Source organism: Taudactylus pleione, unplaced genomic scaffold, assembly GCF_031769625.1.
Source record: "Taudactylus pleione unplaced genomic scaffold, aTauple2 ptg001125l, whole genome shotgun sequence".
In the NCBI taxonomy this organism is placed as follows: domain Eukaryota; kingdom Metazoa; phylum Chordata; class Amphibia; order Anura; family Myobatrachidae; genus Taudactylus; species Taudactylus pleione.
In genome coordinates, this window is record NW_028285526.1 from 287,501 (window position 1) to 311,474 (window position 23,974).

A 23,974-nucleotide genomic window follows, 5' to 3' on the forward strand; every position below is an offset into this window, starting at 1 on the left:
TTATTGGTCGTACAAATCAGATACACAAGACAATTACTAAGCAAAGTCAGACAAGGATACGGTATTCCCCACATCGGCTTTATATATGGTCAGTGAGGGAGGATAAGAAACACAGGAAAATATTTACAGTGTACTCGTATCTACTAACAGGGTTTGTGGTAAACTCGTACTTGTAATATTTATTACTCTGTATTGGAAGAGTGTGAACGCGACCTAGTGCCGTGTGAACGCGACCTAGTGCCGCGTATTGCCCACGATATCCGGCTTCCTCCCTGGGGAGGAGATATTTCCCCATTCCTCTCCTGTGAAGGAAAAGGGGAAATAACCGCCGGCCGGCCGCAGCAGCACACGCACTGTCCATTGCAGCGGACCTGTAACTCCAAAATATTGTATGGGACGTAAATGCTGGACAATTGGGCATGACTGGCCGGAATGATATTTTCTGATCGGTCGCGTATGTACTCAGTACAATTATCTGGGCGATCCGACCAATATCTGATAACTGTATATAGGGTGTGCCCAGCATAACACACTGCCCAGAGTGCAGACGGTGTCCAAGTGACTGCATTTCAGCACTTCACTAATATGTAATAACTGCACCTCATCCAATGAGTCATGTGATTATAGCCGCCCCCTGTAATACATGTAGCCCTGTGATTATAGCCGCCCCCTGTAATACATGTAGCCCTGTGATTATAGCCGCCCCCTGTAATACATGTAGCCCTGTGATTATAGCCGCCCCCTGTAATACATGTAGCCCTGTGATTATAGCCGCCCCCTGTAATACATGTAGCCCTGTGATTATAGCCGCCCCCTGTAATACATGTAGCCCTGTGATTATAGCCGCCCCCTGTAATACATGTAGCCCTGTGATTATAGCCGCCCCCTGTAATACATGTAGCCCTGTGATTATAGCCGCCCCCTGTAATACATGTAGCCCTGTGATTACAGCCGCCCCCTGTAATACATGTAGCCCTGTGATTACAGCCGCCCCCTGTAATACATGTAGCCCTGTGATTACAGCCGCCCCCTGTAATACATGTAGCCCTGTGATTACAGCCGCCCCCTGTAATACATGTAGCCCTGTGATTATAGCCGCCCCCTGTAATACATGTAGCCCTGTGATTATAGCCATCCCCTGTAATACATGTAGCCCTGTGATTATAGCCGCCTCCTGTAATACATGTAGCCCTGTGATTATAGCCACCCCCTGTAATACATGTAGCCCTGTGATTATAGCCGCCTCCTGTAATACATGTAGCCCTGTGATTATAGCCACCCCCTGTAATACATGTAGCCCTGTGATTATAGCCGCCCCCTGTAATACATGTAGCCCTGTGATTATAGCCGCCCCCTGTAATACATGTAGCCCTGTGATTATAGCAGCCTCCTGTAATACTAGTAGCCCTGTGATTATAGCCATCCCCTGTAATACATGTAGCCATGTGATTATAGCCATCCCCTGTAATACATATACAAAGAAGAAAAGTAAGTAAGTAGTTTTAATGGGTGCACTGGGACCCACGTTGGTAAATTAAAATCTTATATTTTTAATAGGTATGCATTAAATCTCACTGTATTACATTTGTTAAGATGGTGAAATATAAAAAGATAGAATTGTGCAAAAGAGATGAAAATTAACGTGTACAATAAAATATGCAAAACAAAAACTGTTGTCAATTTGTCATCCTTTCAATATGATCAGTGTTTAGTAACAGTGGTTCATTACTTATTTTAGTTTATTCTGTTATTTATTTTGCAAATAATTATTTCTTAAGGCTAAATGCTTTCATCAGCTTCTAGAAGGAAGTGGCAAATTGTATCAAACAATGCAGTGACTAATATTGTGTATAATCAGTATTCCAAACTGATAGTGTCTTCTCTTCCTATGCTTAGATGTCTTATCGTTATGTATTGCCCATGCAATGCTTATAGTAAATATTTCTTAGCTATGCAGTATACACAAATATATGTTGTAGTTCTGAGTCTCTTAGCTATAAGGTTTTATCCCACACAGCAGGTATATTATGTTAGTGTATAGTTGGTCAACACACCTAGTATTAATGGGTCTCCACTACATGTGATATATATTGGTAGTTCCCATTGCCATCATTCCCAGTACTGCGCATAGTACATGTAGTATTTTATACATCAGTAGCTGGAGCATAGGCGTCATATTTAGCATGGCTTTCAATAATCGTAGGCAATAGCAATTAGTCTCAGCACTATGTATAGTGCATATATAATTTTAACTTAGACATCAATGGCTGGGGTGTATATCCATTTAGCAACATATTAACATTGAATTTAGTTAAATGACATTAACAATCAGTTACAGATAGCCTGACTGGTGAAACGGCCGTAGGCTATCTGTAACTGATTGAATTTAGTTAAATGACATTAACAATGTTAATATGTTGCTAAATGGATATAAACCCCAGCCATTGATGTCCAAGTTAAAATGATATATGCACTATACATAGTGCTGAGACTAATTGCTATTGCCTATGATTAATGAAAGCCATGCTAAATACGATGCCTATGCTCCAGCTACTGATGTATAAAATACTACATGTACTATACGCAGTACTGGGAATGACGGCAATTGCCTAAAGGTTCAGCTGCATTATTGTATACATGAATACCCAGAGCTGCAAAGGTTAACATTTTTACCTATAAAATCTTTATTTATGGTATGTGATTCACACCCATATGATATAATGGGAACTACCAATATATATCACATGTAGTGGAGACCCATTAATACTAGGTGTGTTGACCAACTATATACTAACATAATATACCTGCTGTGTGGGATTAAACCTTATAGCTAAGACTCAGAACTACAACATATATTTGTGTATACTGCATAGCTAAGAAATATTTACTATAAGCATTGCATGGCAATACAGAAGGATAAGACATCTAAGCATAGGAAGAGAAGACACTATCAGTTTGGAATACTAACTATACACAATATTAGTCACTGCATTGTTTGATACAATTTGCTACTTCCTTCTAGAAACTGATGAAAGCATTTAGCCTTAAATAATTATTTGCAACATAAATAACAGAATAAACTATAATAAGTAATGAACCACTGTGTTACTAAACACTGATCATATTGAAAGAATGACAAATTGACAAGTTTTGTTTTGCATATTTTATTGTACACGTTAATTTTCATCTCTTTTGCACAATTCTATCTTTCTATATTTCACCATCTTAACAAATGTAATACAGTGAGATTTTAATGCACACCTATTAAAAATATTACATTTTAAATTACCAACGTGGGTCCCAGTGCATCCATTAAAACTACTTACTTTTCTTCTTTGTATATGTGATTTCTATAATGTCTAAGTAGTGGGTAGCACCTCAGCAAGCTTTATATTTAATCTGTAGATACAGATGAACTGAGTAACAGCTAATTGGAGAGAGGACAAACGAAACTGTAAATTACATAATAGATGGCTGGTGAGGGATTGGTGATCTATTTGTAACCCCTGTAATACATGCAGCAATGGGTTTCCCGCTGTATAATGTATAATACTGCACCTGTTCCGGGTTCTGTACAATGTATCTCCTGATAGTTCCTTGTGTGTATGGACCAGGTGACTGCACTTCCTGCAACACAAAGAGAACCCCAGTTACCACAAGCAAATCCTGCACACCGAGATCCAATGTAAAACAAGTTGCATTAATGTAATTTCATTGAGAGAAGCATTACACCCATCAATTCATTATTTCATACAAACAAGAGTTCGGCTTCAATAGTGTGAACAGCAACGGTAAGAACGTACACAAAGGGCATCATCCACCTCTTATAGCAGGAGATAGATTTCCACTTGCATCAATGCACTAAAGAGGACAAGATGCCCACAGCAACCAGATTGTATCATTTTTCTAGTACATTTGATAAAATCATAACTACTGTAGAAGCCGATTGGTTGGTATAGACAACTTCATCTGTTTTGATCCATCTCCCCCATATTCACAATAGCCCCCAAACCTGGAAGGCATGTTGCGGCACCGGGGTCAGAGAATGGGGTCTCCACCATTCATACATCCTACATCCCCCAAACCTGGAAGGCATGTTGTGATACCGGAGTCAGAGAATGGGGTCTCCACCATTCATACATCCTACATCCCCCAAACCTGGAAGGCATGTTGTGGATACCGGGGTCAGAGAATGGGGTCTCCACCATTCATACAACCTCGGGCCCATCATTTTATAAAAAGACCCTTTTTTGGGTGGGTGGGGGGCACGCAGCATGGGGTTCTTCCAGAAAAGGGTAACCAGACCTCACCAGCATGGCACCAGTAGCATATTTTCATTAATACGAGAGGACCCTCTCATCCTATTCCGACCAGAACTCAAAAATTCTGAGGACACATTCTAGTCTCCCTGTTGGTGGCAGAAATTGGGGCTAGGGCACAGCAGGTGGCGATCGTGTAGCCTACAAGGATCCATTAAGACCACATTTACTAAGCAACAGCATTAAACTAAACACATTCTTTGTGGTTCTCATTTGTTTAACTTCTGTTTTTCCCTCTTACATGCCAGTCGTCACAATGATCCTAGTTACCCATTCCGGGGCCATCTAATCAGAGTCTATGGAAGATTCATTTACACTGAGCCGGATGGCTTTGCAGGGAGAGGGTGGTCCCTTGTCGGGTGTTATGGACGAGTGATGGACAGAACCTCACCTAGCATGAAGGGTCATTAGTATGTTTAAAATGCATGAAAGGCGATAATGGAATTTGGATTTGATGTATTTGGTGGGTTTGTTTTGGGATGGGACTGTGTAATGATCGGGGGTTTTGGAGTGAAATGACGTTCTGCCGAACACATGACAATCACATCACGCCCCCATGTACAGGGTTTGCTGCGGTTGTCACATACGAGGGACAACATGTCAGCTGTACAGAAGAAGCGAGGACGCACAGACATTGGGAGGCTGAACAATGGAGGACAATAAAACACTTGCACTGCCTGAAGATAATCCACATCACATAAATATAGTAAATCCATTTACTTTCCTCAAAGCACCTTATGCTACACTGTCTGCACCACTACATAATGTGCGCGGCGAGCCGGTGAGTGCGCCACCTAACACTGTAACCGGATCACAAAGGAATTTGCAAAGTGCAGACAATCTAAATAAAACACACAAAAAAAATCTCTTATGGTAAAATAAGACCAAAACTCAGCCAGTTAAAGTCCCGACCTGCTGAAACGGGTCCTGCGTCATCCGTACAGTAAGCCAGAGCGAATGTGTGCGTAACACAGAACAAACACTCCGTTGTGTTATACCACAGAATTACATGTAATAAAACCCTTCACAAGGACGGCAAACACTGCACATACAGTCAGAACTCAGACGTGTTCCTCCAGCTTCACTAATCCTGGCATTGCTCTCATTCTAGATTGTAAACTCTCAGGAGCAGGGACCTCTGACTTCCTGTCACCCTCATATGTCCTCATTCGGTTTCTAGGCGTGATGTTTATCATCATCATATATGGTGCCACAAGTGTTCCGCAGCACCTTACAAAGTATATGATTTGATATACTGACTGCCCAGTGCTGCTGAGTTTTGTGCCACCTTATAAGGAGCCATGAAGAGGAAGTTCTAATGGACACTCTGATATTCTGCCTCAATATACTGTGTGTGGGATGGGACACTTGCACAAAGTTTACAAAAAGTGTTACATTGTGCGATTTCAGCAGTTACCATAAAGGGAAGATTTCAATCCAAAGGCAAACTGGCATTAATTAGTGACTCTTTCAATATAATGTATCGGGGAATGTTACTGTCTATTTTCTAATAAAGGACAAATGCACTGAGCAGGGCGCTTTATGCTGGTATGTTGTCCACATGTTCAACTGGGCCCCTAACCCATGCGGGTGTCCTTCCACGCTCCAGTGATTGTCTGCCTGCGCTAGGGAGATCAGATTGTACGCTCAGCTGGTGGTTTGTGTGTGTGTGAACGAGCCAATCTCTCATTGTACAGCACTGTGTCATATGTAGGCGCTATACTAAACTAATCAACAATATACGCCTGGAAGTTTGCGTGTAATATTATTGTTCATTTACAATATTTACTTTAGAAGACCCTGAAAAGTGCACAAACACCTGAACGTTTAAGGAACTAAAGCATTAAAATGAACAGATTAAAGAGAGTGACAAATGTGTGACAAGCGGTGTACAATCCGCACAGATGGCTGCGCTGGGCATCAAGCTCCATCACTTAGGAGTGGAGCGCAGGGCCGTAAGGCGGGATGTAAGCCCGGTGGCTCTAGGTGGAGGGAGCTGCGCTAATAGCCCCCATTTGCAGCTTGCGGGGGGAGCCTGGAGAGGGAGCTGCTGCAAAGAGTGATAGAATGTATCCACAGGGTATGTGGGGTCGGGGGGAGGGTTAGGTTTAGGGTGTAGGGAGGTTAGGTTCAGGCACCAGGGAGGGAGGGTTTGGGTTAGGGTAGTATACAGACCATCAAGTATCTGTATGTTAACCCTGTTGGTTATCGGGATTCTGACCGCCTGAATCCCGTCTGTTGGCATTCCGTACAGATTCCATCCACAGGATGCTCCTCGTATCCATCTTATTTCTCCTGGCGATTGTCCTCAGAGGTCATAACATACAACCAAGTATTTATCAATAACACTTTCCAGATACTGGCAATCTCTACTATGCAACACTTCTGTCATTAAAGTACTATATTGTAGATTAACTGTGATCTGTAAGTTTACCGATTACTACAAACACTGTCAACCACATCTGGTGTAACCCAGGCACATATACTACTGTTCTCTCCTGGTGTAACCCAGGCACATATACTACTGTTCTCTCCTGGTGTAACCCAGGTGCATACACTACTGCTCTCTCCTGGTGTAACCCAGGCACATGTACTACTGTTCTCTCTCCTGGTGTAACCCAGGCACATATACTACTGTTCTCTCCTGGTGTAACCCAGGTACATATACTACTGTTCTCTCCTTGTGTAACCCAGACACATATACTACTGTTCTCTCCTTGTGTAACCCAGGCACATATACTACTGTTCTCTCCTGGTGTAACCCAGGCACCTGTACTACTGTTCTCTCCTGGTGTAACCCAGGCACTTATACTACTGTTCTCTCCTGGTGTAACCCAGGCACATATACTACTGTTCTCTCCTGGTGTAACCCAGGCACATACTCTACTGTTCTCTCCTGGTGTAACCCAGACACATATACTACTGTTCTCTCCTGGTGTAACCCAGGCGCATATACTACTGTTCTCTCCTGGTGTAACCCAGGCACATATACTACTGTTCTCTCCTGGTGTAACCCAGGCGCATATACTACTGTTCTCTCCTGGTGTAGCCCAGGCACATATACTACTGCTCTCTCCTGGTGTAACCCAGGCACATATACTACTGTTCTCTCCTGGTGTAACTCAGGCACATATACTACTGTTCTCTCCTGGTGTAACCCAGGCACATACACTACTGTTCTCTCCTGGTGTAACCCAGGCACATACACTACTGTTCTCTCCTGGTGTAACCCAGGCACATATACTACTGTTCTCTCCTGGTGTAACCCAGGCACATATACTACTGTTCTCTCCTGGTGTAACCCAGGCACATACACTACAGTCCTCTACTGGCATACAATTTGTACATATACGTGCAGTTGTCTGTGAATCCCTGAGTATTGTAGCAATGCTTAGAGAGATTTTGGGGTTTAGTAACATTGTGTTTAAAGCAAATAGCAGGAGCTGAATACAGGTTACTGTACCCTGGATAGAAATGACAAGTTGGAGCCTGTTTGTTAATGGCGGCCACTCAGCAGTTACATAGTAATTAGTGCTGACAATGTCACTCATACATCCTCCTTATCAGGATGGTTTATGCTGGTGCGAAGTTACAACATCTCTGATACAAAAACAAAAGACGCATCATTCATTCCAAACATTGGGACCAGCAGCCAAAACCTTGTAACACAACACGGACTTCTTGTCTAAAAACTAGTTTTTTTCCAGCGTTAAAGTTAATCATGAAGATATTAGTAACTTAAAATTTACCTGAACGTGGATTTGGATAATTATTTATAATATGACAGATGTGGAATGATTTGCAGCAAGATAACCTATCTTTATAAAGTATTCTCACACCTAGTAAGTTACCAATATACAACTCTAATGCTGCCCGTACACCTGCACGATTTGATTTTCGATGAGTCATAAGATGGATCTTGTGAAAATCGTGTATTATGTTAGTAAGATACGATCCGCTGCGCGCTCCCGCGGCTCCTATAATCGGATCTTATGATCAGATGCGCAGCACATCTTGTCCATCGTATCGTGTGCAGATCGTGCAGTTTATTTTGTTCATGCAGTAATCCAAGTCATTTCACTGACTGTTTCTCTTATGAGCCTGTGAAACACAGGATCGAGTTTACGACAGATCGTGTGCCAAGCAAAACAACAACCATGCTGCCGGTACTGCCAGGGGGCTCCGGGGAGTCGCAGGGGAATCGTGTGATGAATCGGATCTTATGCTGGTCGTGTAGGTGTATGGCCAGCCTAAGCTATACAGGATCATAAAGAGAAATAACTCTGCAATACATCACCGAGCCCCCCACCACCATCTACACCGAGCCCCCCCACCCCCATCTACACAGAGCCCCCCACCGCCGCCGCCATCTACACCGAGCCCCCCCGCCACCACCGAGCCACCATCTACACAGAGCCCCCCGCCACTGCCACCATCTACACCGAGCTTGCCACCACAATCTACACAGATTTTAGAAAATTGGCGCCTCTGTCATAGATACAGTAAACACCACCAGCTGCAGCGGATTACAACATAAACGCAGATATAGATCCCACCTTCTCTATTCCACATCTAATAGCCGGTACCACTATCCGGCACCTCATAAAGAGACTAGATCAGGAACGCAGACAGCCACAAGCCTGTGTCCCATAGTGTACATGATATACAGCATATTACTGGAATGGGATGTAGTCGGCATCTGAGGGTGAGGTTAGGTTTAGGGTGCGGGGAGGGGGAGGTTTGAGTTAGGCAGCGGAGAGGGAGGGTTAGGGGTTAGGAAAATACTTACCATGTGTTCCTATGGGTGTCGGGATGCCGCTGTTGGTATTCTGACCAGCGGCATAACGGCAGCCGAGAGATCACACCCAACCCTATTGTACAGATGAGACACGTGCTAAATACCAAAGTGATATGTCACATACTTCCACTGTGAGACAGAGAACTATTAACATTCTAGGGGAGATGTACTAAGCCTGGCAGAGAGATAAAGTACTAACCAATCAGCTCCTAACTTACACTTTACAAGCTGTGTTTGAAAAATAACAGGATTGTGGTACTCTCTCTCTCCCAGGCTTAGTACATTTGCCAGTGACTGGTTCCACTGGTTCCACTGGACATCACACCAGAAAACAGTGACAAGTGCCCTCTGCTCCGTACTTACACAGCTTCCCTTCAGCACCCAGCTCTGTGGGTTAGAGGCCTGGATAGACGTTTACTGTGTTCCCAGTATCAGTAATAGCAGCATTTAATGGTTCTAATTTACCAGTGATAATTTAGTATTAGCTGCCATTATGTAAGATATAAAGTTGCATCATGCAGTCTCTAATACCTGCACTGAGTACAACACAGTATGGCCCCGTATATGGCTAGAACCACTGAGAACACCTTACTAAGACATTGGTGCTCCCCCGAATGTAGAGAAAAAAAAAAATTCCCCACTTGCTTTGTGCCCTGGGTGCTGGCCCCTGTCACACAGCAATATCTCTGTCCCTGGCCCCTGTCACACAGCAATATCTCTGTCCCTGGCCCCTGTCACACAGCAATATCTCTGTCCCTGGGTGCTGGCCCCTCTCACACACAGTAATAGTTCTGTCCCTGGGTGCCGGCCCCTGTCACACAGCAATAGTTCTGTCCCTGGGTGCCGGCCCCTGTCACACAGCAATAGTTCTGTCCCTGGGTGCCGGCCCCTGTCACACAGCAATAGTTCTGTCCCCAGGTGCTGGCCCCTGTCACATACAGCAATGTCTCGGTCCCTGGGTGCCGGCCCCTGTCACACACAGCAATAGTTCTGTCCCTGGGTGCCGGCCCCTGTCACACACAGTAATAGTTCTGTCCCTGGGTGCCGGCCCCTGTCACACACAGCAATAGTTCTGTCCCTGGGTGCCGGCCCCTGTCACACACAGTAATAGTTCTGTCCCTGGCCCCTGTCACACAGCAATATCTCTGCCCCTGGCCCCTGTCACACAGCAATATCTCTGTCCCTGGCCCCTGTCACACAGCAATATCTCTGTCCCTGGCCCCTGTCACACAGTAATAGTTATGTCCCCGGGTGCCGGCCCCAGTCACATACAGCAATAGTTCTGTCCCTGGGTGCCGGCCCCTGTCACACAGCAATATCTCTGTCCCTGGGTGCCGGCCCCTGTCACACACAGCAATAGTTCTGTCCCTGGGTGCCGGCCCCTGTCACACACAGTAATAGTTCTGTCCCTGGGTGCCGGCCCCTGTCACACACAGTAATAGTTCTGTCCCTGGGTGCCGGCCCGTCACACACAGTAATAGTTCTGTCCCTGGGTGCCGGCCCCTGTCACATACAGCAATGTCTCTGTCCCTGGGTGCTGGCCCCTGTCACATACAGCAATGTCTCTGTCCCTGGGTCCCGGTCCCTGTCACACACAGTAATAGTTCTGTCCCTGGGTGCCGGTCCCTGTCACACAGCAATAGTTCTGTCCCTGGGTGCTGGCCCCTGTCACACAGCAATAGTTCTGTCCCTGGGTCCCGGCCCCTGTCACACACAGTAATAGTTATGTCCCTGGGTGATTATTAAAGGCGCGCAAGCTCCGGGGTCAATTAAATATTAGACACAGATACAGTATCAGACCACAGTATCCTGCTATATTATGCTCATTTGAACAAACAATTTAAATTAGATTAATTCAAAATCAACTTAAATTGAACCTGAAGAATAGAGATCAGTATAGTCACCGAGCCGAATATCTAAGAACCGCACAGTGTGAGTGACGACGCCATACACACAGCTCCCTCATTGGTCAGTTCTGTGAGACAAACACATTCAGTCACTATTGTTCTGTCCATACACAGGAAATCCCCAGGGATCTGGCACAGGCCGGGCTGCCGGGGAACCAGAGTGTTAGCCAGAGGAACGCAGGAGGACCAGCTATAAATCTGTATTTCCCTCCTCGCCTCCGCTCGTATACTGGCTATTGTAGAGATGTGTAAGAGTCTGTGTTGCTTTATAGCGACTATAACAATGAGCAGAGTTAGAAGGAGGCTCAGCGTCTCCCTATCTCACACCGGGGAGATGTATCAAAGAAAGAGTGGTGACGTGGACCATAGCAACCAATCAGCTTCTAGCTAGCATTTATTAAGTACATATAGGTATAAGCTGATTGGTCCCACTTCTCCACACCGCTTGATACATCTCCTCCATTATATTGTGTGCACTCTGTTTTGGAAACTAAACAATAACCAGATTCAAGGTTCGTACACTCACCTACAAAGCTCTCGCCCAATCACATCTCAGATCTCACCTCCCTACACTCTCCTGCCCACCCACTGCGCTCAACAAATGCACGCCGTCTCTCCTGCCAACTACATACCTCCCACTCCAAGATGTCGCCCGTGCTAATCCCTAACTCTGGAACTTTCCACAAAACTTCTAATGGGATCACAAGACCCCCTTCTTCATCACAGCCTTCCAGCTCTCATCCTAACCCTCTGCTCCATGCTCCTTTCTCCCTATCTACGCCATCTGTGTTGCCCCTGTCTGTCTGCCCCTCCTCTTTATAATGTAAGCTCTCACGAGCATGGCCCTCTGCCCTCATGTGCTTCTCCTTCCCTACACAAAACACACATAACACAAAACTATACTTACCCGAATGCCCGGTCCTGCAGCCTCTGTCGTCCGCTCCTCCTGCCAGACAGTATGGGAGAGACGTCATGACATCAGGGCCAGGTCTCTCTGCAACCATCAACATTACAAGTTTTCCCTTGCACCCAATAGCAGCACTATACAGATAATAAAATTAAAAAGTAATAAATGAATAAAAAAGGATAACAATCGTCTTCTTCCCCGGCCTTTCTGCGCCTGGCGCCCCCAGCATCCGCCACAGGCAGCAGCCACACTGGGGACCTCATTCAGAGTCTGTCGTTGCGGCCGCACGGTCGTAGTGGAAAGGGGCCGGATATGCAAATGAAGCGATCACAAGTTGCGGTCCTAAGATGTGATCGTTAGCTGAACGACTGAGGGTAAGAAGCGGTCGTAAGACTAAATCACGCCCCCTTATCGATCACAACACACGTCATCTCCTGGGATATAAGGATTAATCGCGACCATCGGAGTTGGTCGTAGAGCTTAAGGCTGACCATACCCTCTCTTAAGCACTACGATCAGGTCAGTGTAAAACCACCCATGTCACATGTGCCATGACACTACTTTGTTAATTATGCACTCCCATAAACCGTATGCACTCCCATTAAACGCCGTTCGCATAGTCAGGCACGCCTGCGTTCGGATCTCCACTCCCCCGTTTTCAAGCACCTTCCCCTGTTACCACCCACAAACGCCTCATTCTGTCACTCAAACTACCGACCTGGCTGTGTTCAAGGAGAGAGAAATTTCTGATCGTAACAGCTAGTTTGCGCACGCGCATTGCGAACTTTACGCATGCGCAGTTCAGCGAACATCGGCTGCGTACGACCGTGCAGCCGCAACGACAGACTCTGAATGAGGTCCCTGATCTCACAGTCCGTGATATAATGTTGTTAATCAGATTTACTGGCATATAGGAATTATGGTGTGTTTATTGTAGGGCAATCCCTCGCCACTTGTGCTGTGTCAGGGATAATTGTCAGGCGGTGTCAGTGTAACCAGATATCGCCTCTCCATGAGACCAGAGAACAATAAGACATGACTAAGCCGCGCAGCACGCACAGACGCCCAGCCACTGTATACAGGTGTAATAATGGATCGCATTCATCTGCAGACACATAAAACAGGTGCAGGGGAGACTCCCGAGTGCACCAATTACTACACACCCAGGGAGCCAGGAATACACCTGCTCTGTCCCAGCTTACTCCCAGCATTTCCTAATAAACGCCACTTCTCACCATCAGTGTGACGCAACTTCCCCCAGAAAGTCAGGTTATGTGGCCCAACACCCAGTACGCTCAGAGACCGGCTCATGCTCCAAATACTTCTCCCTAGGAACGTCCTATTTATTGTACAGTACAATTAGTCTCATTATTCCGTATACTGGCTGCCACTTATAATACACACTATGGGTTAAATGTAATAGCCTGAGATTTGCAGCCATCCAGTATTTTCACGGTTATAAAAATTATAATCGTAATCAACCTGATCTGTGTTCACGCGTAAATGGCGGGTTTATTGCATACAGTGCGTTGCGCAGATGCGAATTTATGCACCGTCGCGTATCTCTAGTCTGAGCCATACTGCTTTTCCTTGAAAGAATGCGATCGCACGGAACACCCCGACTTGTGGGTGTGTATGGATCTATCGGTGCGGGGAAGGGAAGCCTGTTTCTGGTGGCTTTCTTGCCCCTACAGTAGCGTGGCGCTAGTGCACGTGCGGATATGAATGATGAAGGTAGCGGCAGCTGGTGTAAAGTCATTTCTCGCCATAACTTTCCGCATGCAGATGCACGAATACTCGCATTAGCGCTACAGATTCTGTCGTTCACATAAGGCTTCTGCGGCTGCAACTATGGTGGGAGACTTAGAATTAGCTCCAATATCTGTATAAAAGATTGAGTTCTGAGGTCATCAATGTTCCCTGGGAAAATGTGTATTATAGTATAATAATCACCCCTACTACCGTTATATGGATATTATACATCTCCTTGGATTTCAGTAAAGAGTATGGGAACATGCTGCCTACAGCCTTGTGCTATGATATAGTCACAGAGCTCCTCACTGACTTCTAATCTCCATATCGGTTACAGTAGGGAGTGCGTTATCCCATACAGTAACATTTACCGAAGTATGTAAATTATGACCAGCGTAGGTAAACGTATACATCTAGGGAGAACGTGATGCACTGAGGCCCAGCGCCGAGCATAACGTGCCCACAGCCACCAGCCGAATCCGGTCTACCCAAGTCCTGGTGATTTAGGTAACGCAGTGATAAAACCGCTGCTGATTTTATTCTAGGAGTTGTACGATGTTGGTGGAGAATTTGGTAGTAATAAGTCCCAAAATTAAATTTCTCTCTCATTACCAAAGCTTTAATCCTCACATGTTCTGTACATATCACACTATGCTGGGTCACGAAGTACAGATTTAGAAGACATCTAATCATTGTAAGCTCTTACGAGTAGGGCCCTCTTTCCTCACATATCCTATCATACCGCCCCCTCCCCTGGGTCAGCCAGCGCTGCCTTTGTGTGTGGGTATGAGGACTGACTGTATACGTAGTCATGTGTATATAGCTGTATCCCCGCTGCCTTTGTGGGTATGAGGACTGTATACGTAGTAATGTTTATATGGCTGTATCCCTGCTGCCTTTGTGGGTATGAGGACTGTATACGTAGTAATGTTTATATGGCTGTATCCCCGCTGCCTTTGTGGATATGAGGACTGTATACGTATAGTAATGTTTATATGGCTGTATCCCCTTGGCTCTGCATTAGGTCCATATTGGGTCTTGTAGTGAGACAGGAAGGATGACTCCGGGTGGCGAGTTTCAGTGGATACGATGACTCTGAGAGGTTTAATAAATAGCTTAAAACAGGAACTGCCACGAAAACAGAACCTGACAGCGACACAATGAGCAGCGGTGAAGCGAGCGGCCTGTCAGTCTGTGGAACGATTAACGTAACCATCACTCATCGTGCTACAAGGAGTATAAACACGCAGCACGTCCTGGTGCAGGATAATGGGTTCAGGTCATATTTAATGTTTTGCTCTCTGCCTCAGGAGAAGACAAAGCAGAGATCTCAGTACCTGCGAAGCGGAACCCAGATCTTTCCATCCCATTGAAGGCTCTGCTCACTGTCACAGACCATTACACATCACTGAGTGACAGACCAGCGCCTACTAGTTACTGGCTGCGCCCAACGTATAGGGGCAAACTCGGGTATTGGGATTCTGTATGTAAGATGCCAGGTCTGCACGGTTATGTCTTCCTTGAATATATGGAAAAAAAAATAATAATATATTATATATATATATATATTTTAATTTAAAAAAAAATATGGCATGTATAATGCAAAAAAACAATAAGACTATAACAACGCTCAGTGAACATGGCACAATAGGGGTCGTAGTGCGGTAGAACTTATCTAGACACAGATCACCCTATAAGCCATTATTCCATGGGCAGGAGCAGCCATTACTGGGAGTACCGTTAACATGGCAGCTCTTCTCCATGTTTTACTCCTGGGGCATCTTGGCATGGCACAGACAGCAAGTTTGGGGGTCAAAGAATAAAAACAGCCTCACTGTACAAAATGTGAAAAAATAAATAAATTGGTAGCCGAGAATTTTAAATTAGTGTCTGGATTATTGCTCAACACGAATATGTAAACTCTCTGAAGAGACAAAAGCAATGGCTCTCCAGTGAGCGGGGCAGGATCAGTCACACCTGTACAGTGGCTCTCCAGTGACCGGCAGTCTCAGTCACACCTGTACAGTGGCGCTCGAGTGAGCGGCAGGCTCAGGCACACCTGTACAGTGGCTCTCCAGTGAGCGGCAGGCTCAGTCACACCTGTACAGTGGCTCTCCAGTCACCGGCAGGCTCAGGCACACCTGTACAGTGGCTCTCCAGTCACCGGCAGGATCAGGCACACCTGTACAGTGGCGCTCCACTGAGCGGCAGGCTCAGGCACACCTGTACAGTGGCGCTCCACTGAGCGGCAGGCTCAGGCACACCTGTACAGTGGCGCTCCACTGAGCGGCAGGCTCAGGCACACCTGTACAGTGGCGCTCCACTGAGCGGCAGGCTCAGTCACACCTGTACAGTGGCTCTCCAGTGAGCGGCAGGCTCAGTCACACCTGTACAGTGGCTCTCCAGTAACCGGCAGTCTCAGTCACACCTGTACAGTGGCTCTCCAGTGAGCGGCAGTCTCAGTCACACCTGTACAGTGGCTCTCCAGTCACCAGCAGGCTCAGTCACACCTGTACAGTGGCTCTCCAGTGAGCGGCAGGCTCAGTCACACCTGTACAGTGGCTCTCCAGTAACCGGCAGTCTCAGTCACACCTGTACAGTGGCTCTCCAGTGAGCGGCAGTCTCAGTCACACCTGTACAGTGGCTCTCCAGTCACCAGCAGGCTCAGTCACACCTGTACAGTGGCGCTCCAGTGAGCGGCAGGCTCAGTCACACCTGTACAGTGGCGCTCCAGTGGCCGGCAGGCTCAGTCACACCTGTACAGTGGCTCTCCAGTGACCGGCAGGCTCAGTCACACCTGTACAGTGGCTCTCCAGTGACCGGCAGGCTCAGTCACACCTGTACAGTGGCGCTCCAGTGACCGGCAGGCTCAGTCACACCTGTACAGTGGCGCTACAGTGACCGTCAGGATCAGTCACACCTGTACAGTGACTCTCCAGTGACCGGCAGGCTCAGTCACACCTGTACAGTGGCTCTCCAGTGACCGGCAGGCTCAGGTCACACCTGTACAGTGGCGCTCCAGTGACCGGCAGGCTCAGGTCACACCTGTACAGAGGCGCTCCAGTGACCGGCAGGCTCAGGCACACCTGTACAGTGGCGCTCCAGTGACCGGCAGGCTCAGGCACACCTGTACAGTGGTGCTCCAGTGACCGGCAGGCTCAGGCACACCTGTACAGTGGCGCTCCAGTGACCGGCAGGCTCAGTCACACCTGTACAGTGGCGCTCCAGTGACCGGCAGGCTCAGTCACACCTGTACAGTGGCGCTCCAGTGACCGGCAAGTCACACCTGTACAGTGGCGCTCCAGTGACCGGCAGGCTCAGTCACATCTGTACAATGGCGCTCCAGTGACCGGCAGGCTCTGTCACACCTATACAGTGGCGCTCCAGTGACCGGCAGGCTCTGTCACACCTGTACAGTGGCGCTCCAGTGAGCGGCAGGATCAGTCACACCTGTACAGTGACTCTCCAGTGACCAGCAGGCTCAGTCACACCTGTACAGTGGCTCTCCAGTGAGCGGCAGGATCAGCCACACCTGTACAGAGCGCTCCAGTGACTGGCAGGCAGTGACTTCATGTGACGTTCCTGTCACCTGAAGGATGATGAATACATTTAGTAACATTTGCATTAGACAACAGTCAAAACTAAAAATAGAGAGTCACTGTGTCTATGACAACAGGATCACAGCACAGCGCTGGACACCAGGTACAGGATCACAGCACAGCGCTGGACACCAGGTACAGGATCACAGCACAGCGCTGGGCACCAGGTACAGGATCACAGCACAGCGCTGGGCACCAGGTACAGGATCACAGCACAGCGCTGGGCACCAGGTACAGGATCACAGCACAGCGCTGGGCACCAGGTAATTTTATATATCTGTTGCAATCGAATCAGCAGAAGTATCTCAGTCAGACCTGAAGGTCCCCATCCACTAGAAGACAGGCAAAAGACTGCACGATAACGACATTGTAATCGTGCAGTCTGTGATGAGCCTACGAGAAGTCGGCCAGTACAGGATCAATCATCTGCAAACAAGATGGACCTGACGGGAGCGCGCATGGCTGGTCGTTTAAAGGTGCGTGCACACTGGGCGATCAGGAAAGACAGTACAATTACGACATCATAATCGCACGGTCGTTCCTGGTCCCCTGCAGTGCCTACACTGAACGATCAGTCATTCAGTGTAGGCTCCCTCCCTCATCACTGAACATGCACAATCTGTCGTTATCCACAGAGGGCCTGATTCAGAGCCGGACGCTATTTGCGCTCGCTCGTTCAGAAAAAGGGACTGGCTATTTAAATTAACCGTTCGCTCTTTGCGGTCTGTTGACGCCTCTATGTCTGAACGAGCAAACAAAACATGCGGACGTAATTTTGTAAAAAACGCCCCCTGGCCGCTCGCATCATACGTCATGTCCGCTATTTATTAGATTAATCGAGTACATCGGACGGCGTATGAACTGCTCGCTATTCTTGTGGTTGGTTTTTCCTACCGCAATCATGCGAGCAGTTCTGACTATAAAACAACCAAGTGACGTGGTCGATGACGGTGCTTTATTAATTATGCACACCTTTAAAACGCCCGTTTTGACCGTTTGGCACGCCTGCGTTCGGATCTCCACTCCCCGTTTTCAAGCACCTTCCCCTGTTACCACCCACAAACGCCTCATCCTGTCACTCAAAATAGCAGGCACTCGCTATTTAGCGAGCACACGATTTTCGGCCGCTCTGACTGGTTCGTGCATGCGTATTACAATCCGTACTCATGCGCAGATGTGCGAACATCGCTCGGAACGAACGAGCGGCTCTGAATCAGGCCCAGATTGTGCTGCATGTCCAGGCGATGGACAATGTCGGAAACGACCAGCGGAAGTGCGCATCGTTGGTAGTTTCCGTCATTATAGTGTAAGATTACGATGTTGTAATCGTGCAATCGCTCAGTAACATCGCCCAGTGTGTACGCACCATTAGACATTTTTTAAACAATCTGCAAAACGATCGAACGATATCATTATCGCTCATTTTAATCATCTAGTGCAGGGGTCTTCAAACTTGGCCCTCCAGCTGCTGTGGAACTACACATCCCAGCATGCACTGCCACCTTTTTGATATAACAGCATGCTAAAACTATGTGCAGTGCATGCTGGGATGTGTAGTTCCACAGCATCTGGAGGGCCAAGTTTGAAGACCGCTGATCTAGTGGATGTGTGCTTTGAGATTACACAGCATCTATCAGCATTAGAAAGACACAAAATCACCCTGTAAATAAATACTTTTTACTACAAAACTAGAATAACCATTAACATAGGCAGGATATCCGACCAGAACATTACATCCACGCCAGCCCGTGAGAATCACTTCTACATGTACATTTACCACACAAGGAAAACGGATTCAATCTTGAAATCATAACATTACTCCTTAGTAACCTACACATACATATTCACGCGTGATCTCTGCAGTAGTAGAACATACTTACGGATACATGTACAATATATTTTATAGGGAAATGGATGCAAACATTTATTTTCCTAAAACACAAAATAAAACGCAATTTAATGGGACGCGCTGCAAGTTAATGTGCGTTAATACAAAGCCTATATTCTAGCAGTTTCCTCCTAATGTGGTCACTAGGTGGCAGTATTTAGTTGCTGTTAACTATATTTTTAATCAGAGGCAGCAATATGGCCGCTCTCACGCTTCCCAGCAAACGCAAATCTCTGAATAACAACCATGTATGATACTAAAACAGGTTTAATGAACTAATACAAACAAAGTGTTTGATTTGGCCAAATATATGGATTATAAAATATTTGTCTATGATCAAGCAAAATTAAGTTAAGCAAAACAAAAATGTAATGGAAGACACATTTGTATTTGATATTATAATTGCAGATGTTGCACTATACTTCGCTGTAGGATATACACTTGCTATGTCTGGGAAGCTCACACAGTGCCATTATTTTGAGGAGGAGCAGAAGACACCCCCTGGGTTGCAGGGTCACCTCTCAGTGTGTCCAACATTCCAAGCCATGACCTACAGCGCTATTGTCCTCCCTCCCCCGCTGGGACATTAACCCCCTGAATCCCAGGTCTACATTCCAAAAATCCCTAACACAAGAAATCAGCGCAGCGAATCACTCAGCCACCAGCGTCGTTCATGGCAGAATATGTGAAACATACAGTAACCATGAGCTGAATAAACTCACATAACGCCGCTTTTACATCACAGACTGCATTAGATATTGTTCTAGGTCATTAAGGTACTGCCTTACCAGGATAACAACAATAACTGTACCACAGGACCCGACCGTGCTTGTTCTATCCGCAGAGCGTTTGACAGCTGCGCTTCCATCGAGCCGCGTAAGACATAGGCAGACTTTTATAATCTGCTCATTTGAAGAAAAAACATCTTAAAAGGTCACAGACCGGTTACATTTCTGTATCTGCGACTTGCGCCGTTCTCAGAAGGCCGACATAATAGCACGCACAATATATGGTGTACTACGCAATGACCAGAATAGTATACCCAGCAAGCGCCATGATTGGCAATTACAGGAGAACTGTTCACTGTACATGGACAATACATACTGTACCCCAAAAACAGTTTGGGGATGATGCATAGGGGAGTAATAAGTCAGTTTGCGCAGCGTCATTTCGCTTTACGAGCGCTCATAAATTTAATGCACGCTTATGGCCTATGCAGGACCACACGCATTTTCCATGTACCGACCCTTACAACCACCAACCAGAGCGGGAGAAATTCAGCAAGGGTGTAACCACGCAAATGTGGCCCATTCAGACCAGCGAGTACACAAATATACGCCGGTTAGGAGGCGCATCCATTGCACTCGTTACACGGCAAGTTCACACTGACGAGGACGTGTAGTAACCTGCGCACATACCCAGCTGATGCGCGTGCTTCTCAGGATGTGAATGGTTCCAGTTGTAGGGGAGATGTATCAAGCTTTGGAGAGAGATAAATCAGAGATGTTGCCCAAAGCGACCAATCTGCTTCCAACTGTCATTTCTATGACTGTGCTAGATAAGCGAGAGAAGCCAATTGGTTGCTGTGGCCACATTTATCTCTCTCCAAGGCTGGATACATCTCCCCCATGTCTACAAAATGAGTCAGTCAGTCATTCTTTTGTATAAAGTCCATTTACTCTGAGCATCGCACACATGAAGCCTAACCATGGAACCCATATAACAGTGCCCTTATTCATTCATTCCCAGCTCGTCCAGGCGCGGCGTCTCAGCAGAGGCGACTTCTCTGTGCGCGGTTAATGTTCTACAGGGAGTGGGCAGAGACTGCTGTGGACTCTGCACTGACAGGTCATAGGAAGTCTGCATTAATACTGCTGTAACTCAAGTCATAGACTGTTGTGATTGACATCAGCTGATGTCAGCCAATCACTGTCACGTTACCTAGATCTGCCTCTACGCGCAGCAAAGTGCCATCAGCGGGGGGTGGCGGAGCTTCAGAGACGATGCGATCGCCAGTAATCTGCCATATAATAAATAGGGACATTATACAGAGTGGTATACTGCATGATCTCTGCTTACAGAACAGAAGTACTAATTATATCCGGGATACATGGAATATAGGTGCCTCTAGGTTCTATATAAGGGTTATAATATAGTCCCATATTCATTACAGACTGCAGGGACAGCTCTGACCTATCACCAGGTAATGACAAATGTTCATCATTTATATGCTCATTGCTGCAGTCTGATCGTCATATATGAATGAGGGTATAAAATATAAGTCATGTGATGAATGGTCACTGCAGGATACAATGTAACAGATGTGTGTACGTACGTACACACATGCTATAACGCGCTCTTTTGTGTACAGATAGATTTTAGTTGTATTTGTCCCGCAACTTGGAGAAAAGTCAAAGTTAAACCTTAATTTATTTAAATTTCAAAATGGACCCTCAAGTCAAGGGGCTCATTCACATATCTGCTGGGGAAAATGGATATATTGCATGAAAATGAACTTGCGCCTGTTACATATTTAGCGCATTATACATGTGGCTTAGATGCATTGCGCCTGTTTGAATGCCAGCGTGCGTTAGTGCATAGGCCGTACTCCTCCCTATAATATGGAATCCACACCTCCACATTTTAGAAGACAATGACGAGTCCGGGCCCATAACAAAACCATTCATCTATGGTCTATTTAATGCGCTTTGCAGGTGTTAATTATCACAAACAAGCTCTCAGAGCGTAGAACAGGTACATATTACCTCCAAGTAGTCACTATTCAGGCAGCACAGCCGGGATTAGCGCACCAAGGCGCTCGGCTCACACTGCCAGGAAATATTTATTTTCATCCACTTCACACAACAATCAGACAGGGACGATGTACTCACCCAACTGAGCCCAGGCCACTCCATTGAGCAGATCTCGCCGTCTAGACAGGTTTTCCTTGTTCGCCGGTGTCAGGTACAAATGCTGAACGAGACACTTGAGTGTGGCACAGGTAAATGGCAGCTTGATAACCTCTGCGCTCAGTAAGTTACACTGAACAAATACGGTTCAAACCTCAGCTTATCAAGATCTAGTTATTGTGAAGTAGGACACACCCGTCGCTGTCACTAACGTACGTTCTTAAAGCAACACTGGGCTGAAAACAGGGAACGCAGCCAGACCGGAAAAACTACGGCAGCTCTGAGCATCCAAGTACCAAATATCGCTGAATTCTCAAGAGAGGGGAATCTGGTTACCTGCACTGCAGGTCAGAAGTCATTTATACCCCTTGTTACATTCTTTTCTTCATTAACAGTTCATGTCGCCTATATTTTTATTGTTCTAAAATGCAGGAGACAGAAAAGCAAAAAATATACAGCAGACAAGGCTGTCAGTCCTCTCTACAGTAACAGGACTCGATCCTTATTGCCTTTATTTACCAGAGCGCTTTCATATGCTCACAAAAGAAATCAGCACCTTACAATAGGGACTAGTGGTCCTCTGACGTTGTGACTGTAGGATATTCTGAATTACTATCCAATGTCGGAATTGGCCACTATCAACAAATTTTTACTCTAAGGCATCATATGTGTATATATATCCTGTTATCCTGTTATCCTGGACCCTCTTATGATGGACAGATAAGCTTTTATAATATTTTGCTTTTGTAAGATGTTTACCTGTTTTTTGTTTCATGGATTTATGTTAATAAAACGGTGTTATCTAATTTTAATATTCTGGAGTATTACTTTATATGGGGACTCAATATAGTTCCATATAACTCCTAGTTTGCACAGTTTTGATTGATCAATGCAGTGTTACTATGGTACACACAATGTTTTTGTTTCTCTTTGTTTTTTTATGCATGAAATATGATTGGTCAGGTGACCGGAGACTTTCAATTTAAGATAAGTTGCTTTTCCGTCTGAAATACATTATTATTCACTCTCACTTTGGGCTCTATTTACTACAATCCGCATATTGAATGCAGATTGTAGTGTGATATTATTGACTGAATTCGGACTGCGAATTCAGGCAATATCACAGGGATTTACTACAAATCCCTTGCAGGGAGAGAGCTTGCAAGAAAGCTCTGTCCCTGCGAATCCCCTCCGCAGTGTCACGGTATCTTCGCAAAACATACCGTGATAAGTGCCCGCGCATGCGCTGACCGGCCTCTGCTAACACCCCCCCCGGCGCTAAGCCCCACCCCCTGTTAAGCCCCACCCCCCACGATCGTGGGCCCCGCCCACCGCAACCCCCCCTCCCTTAATAGTATTTACCTGCAGTCATTGGTGCTCCGGTGATGTCTTACATGCCTCCGGTCAGCTGATATCCCATACTCCACTGGGACCCGATCACTTGATGACCGGGCTGCAGTGCACCATGGGAGACCAGCTGACCGGAGGGAGAACATCAACGGAGCCCCGATCACCGGTCCATGGAGTCAGGTAAGTTAATTTTTTTTTTTTTTTACGTTTTTTTTTTTTTTTGCAGTGATCAGCTTGCAGTCTGTTTAGACCACACAGCTGATCACTGGGGCCGGCTCCGGGCACTGCCTGTTAGAGCAGAGTAGGAGGCCGGTAACCGGGTGGAGACCGTGGATAACGCCACCTCCAGGTGGCGTTATTATCACAGGGATTTCCCCGGTATTTTTTTACAATTTATTTTTAGTAACTTTGGCCAGATCACATTTCCCATTACAGTTATGGGAAATGCGATCTGATTACTAAAAATAAGTGATACTTAGGGGTTGGAGTAGAATTTTACTCCAATTGCCCTGTAAAAACTATAGATGATACTAACATAATGTGAA

General features: G+C 46.2%; 1 protein-coding gene across 2 annotated transcripts in view; it reads right to left on the minus strand.

Moving 5' to 3' along the window:
• The window catches only part of POF1B (POF1B actin binding protein), an 81,496-nt gene that overhangs the window by 49,995 nt on the left and 7,527 nt on the right, over window positions 1-23,974 (minus strand). Inside the window, exons 1-2 of one of the 2 annotated variants that reach the window (XM_088461927.1) lie at window positions 22,062-22,213; window positions 3,559-3,627 (exon numbers count right to left, since the gene is read on the minus strand). In XM_088461927.1, coding sequence (XP_088318053.1) covers window positions 3,559-3,627; window positions 22,062-22,085 — 93 coding nt within the window. In that variant the 5' untranslated portion in view covers window positions 22,086-22,213. Of the gene's footprint in view, window positions 1-3,558; window positions 3,628-22,061; window positions 22,214-23,974 lie in introns of those variants that run through there. The other variant, XM_088461926.1, reaches the window with a different exon arrangement.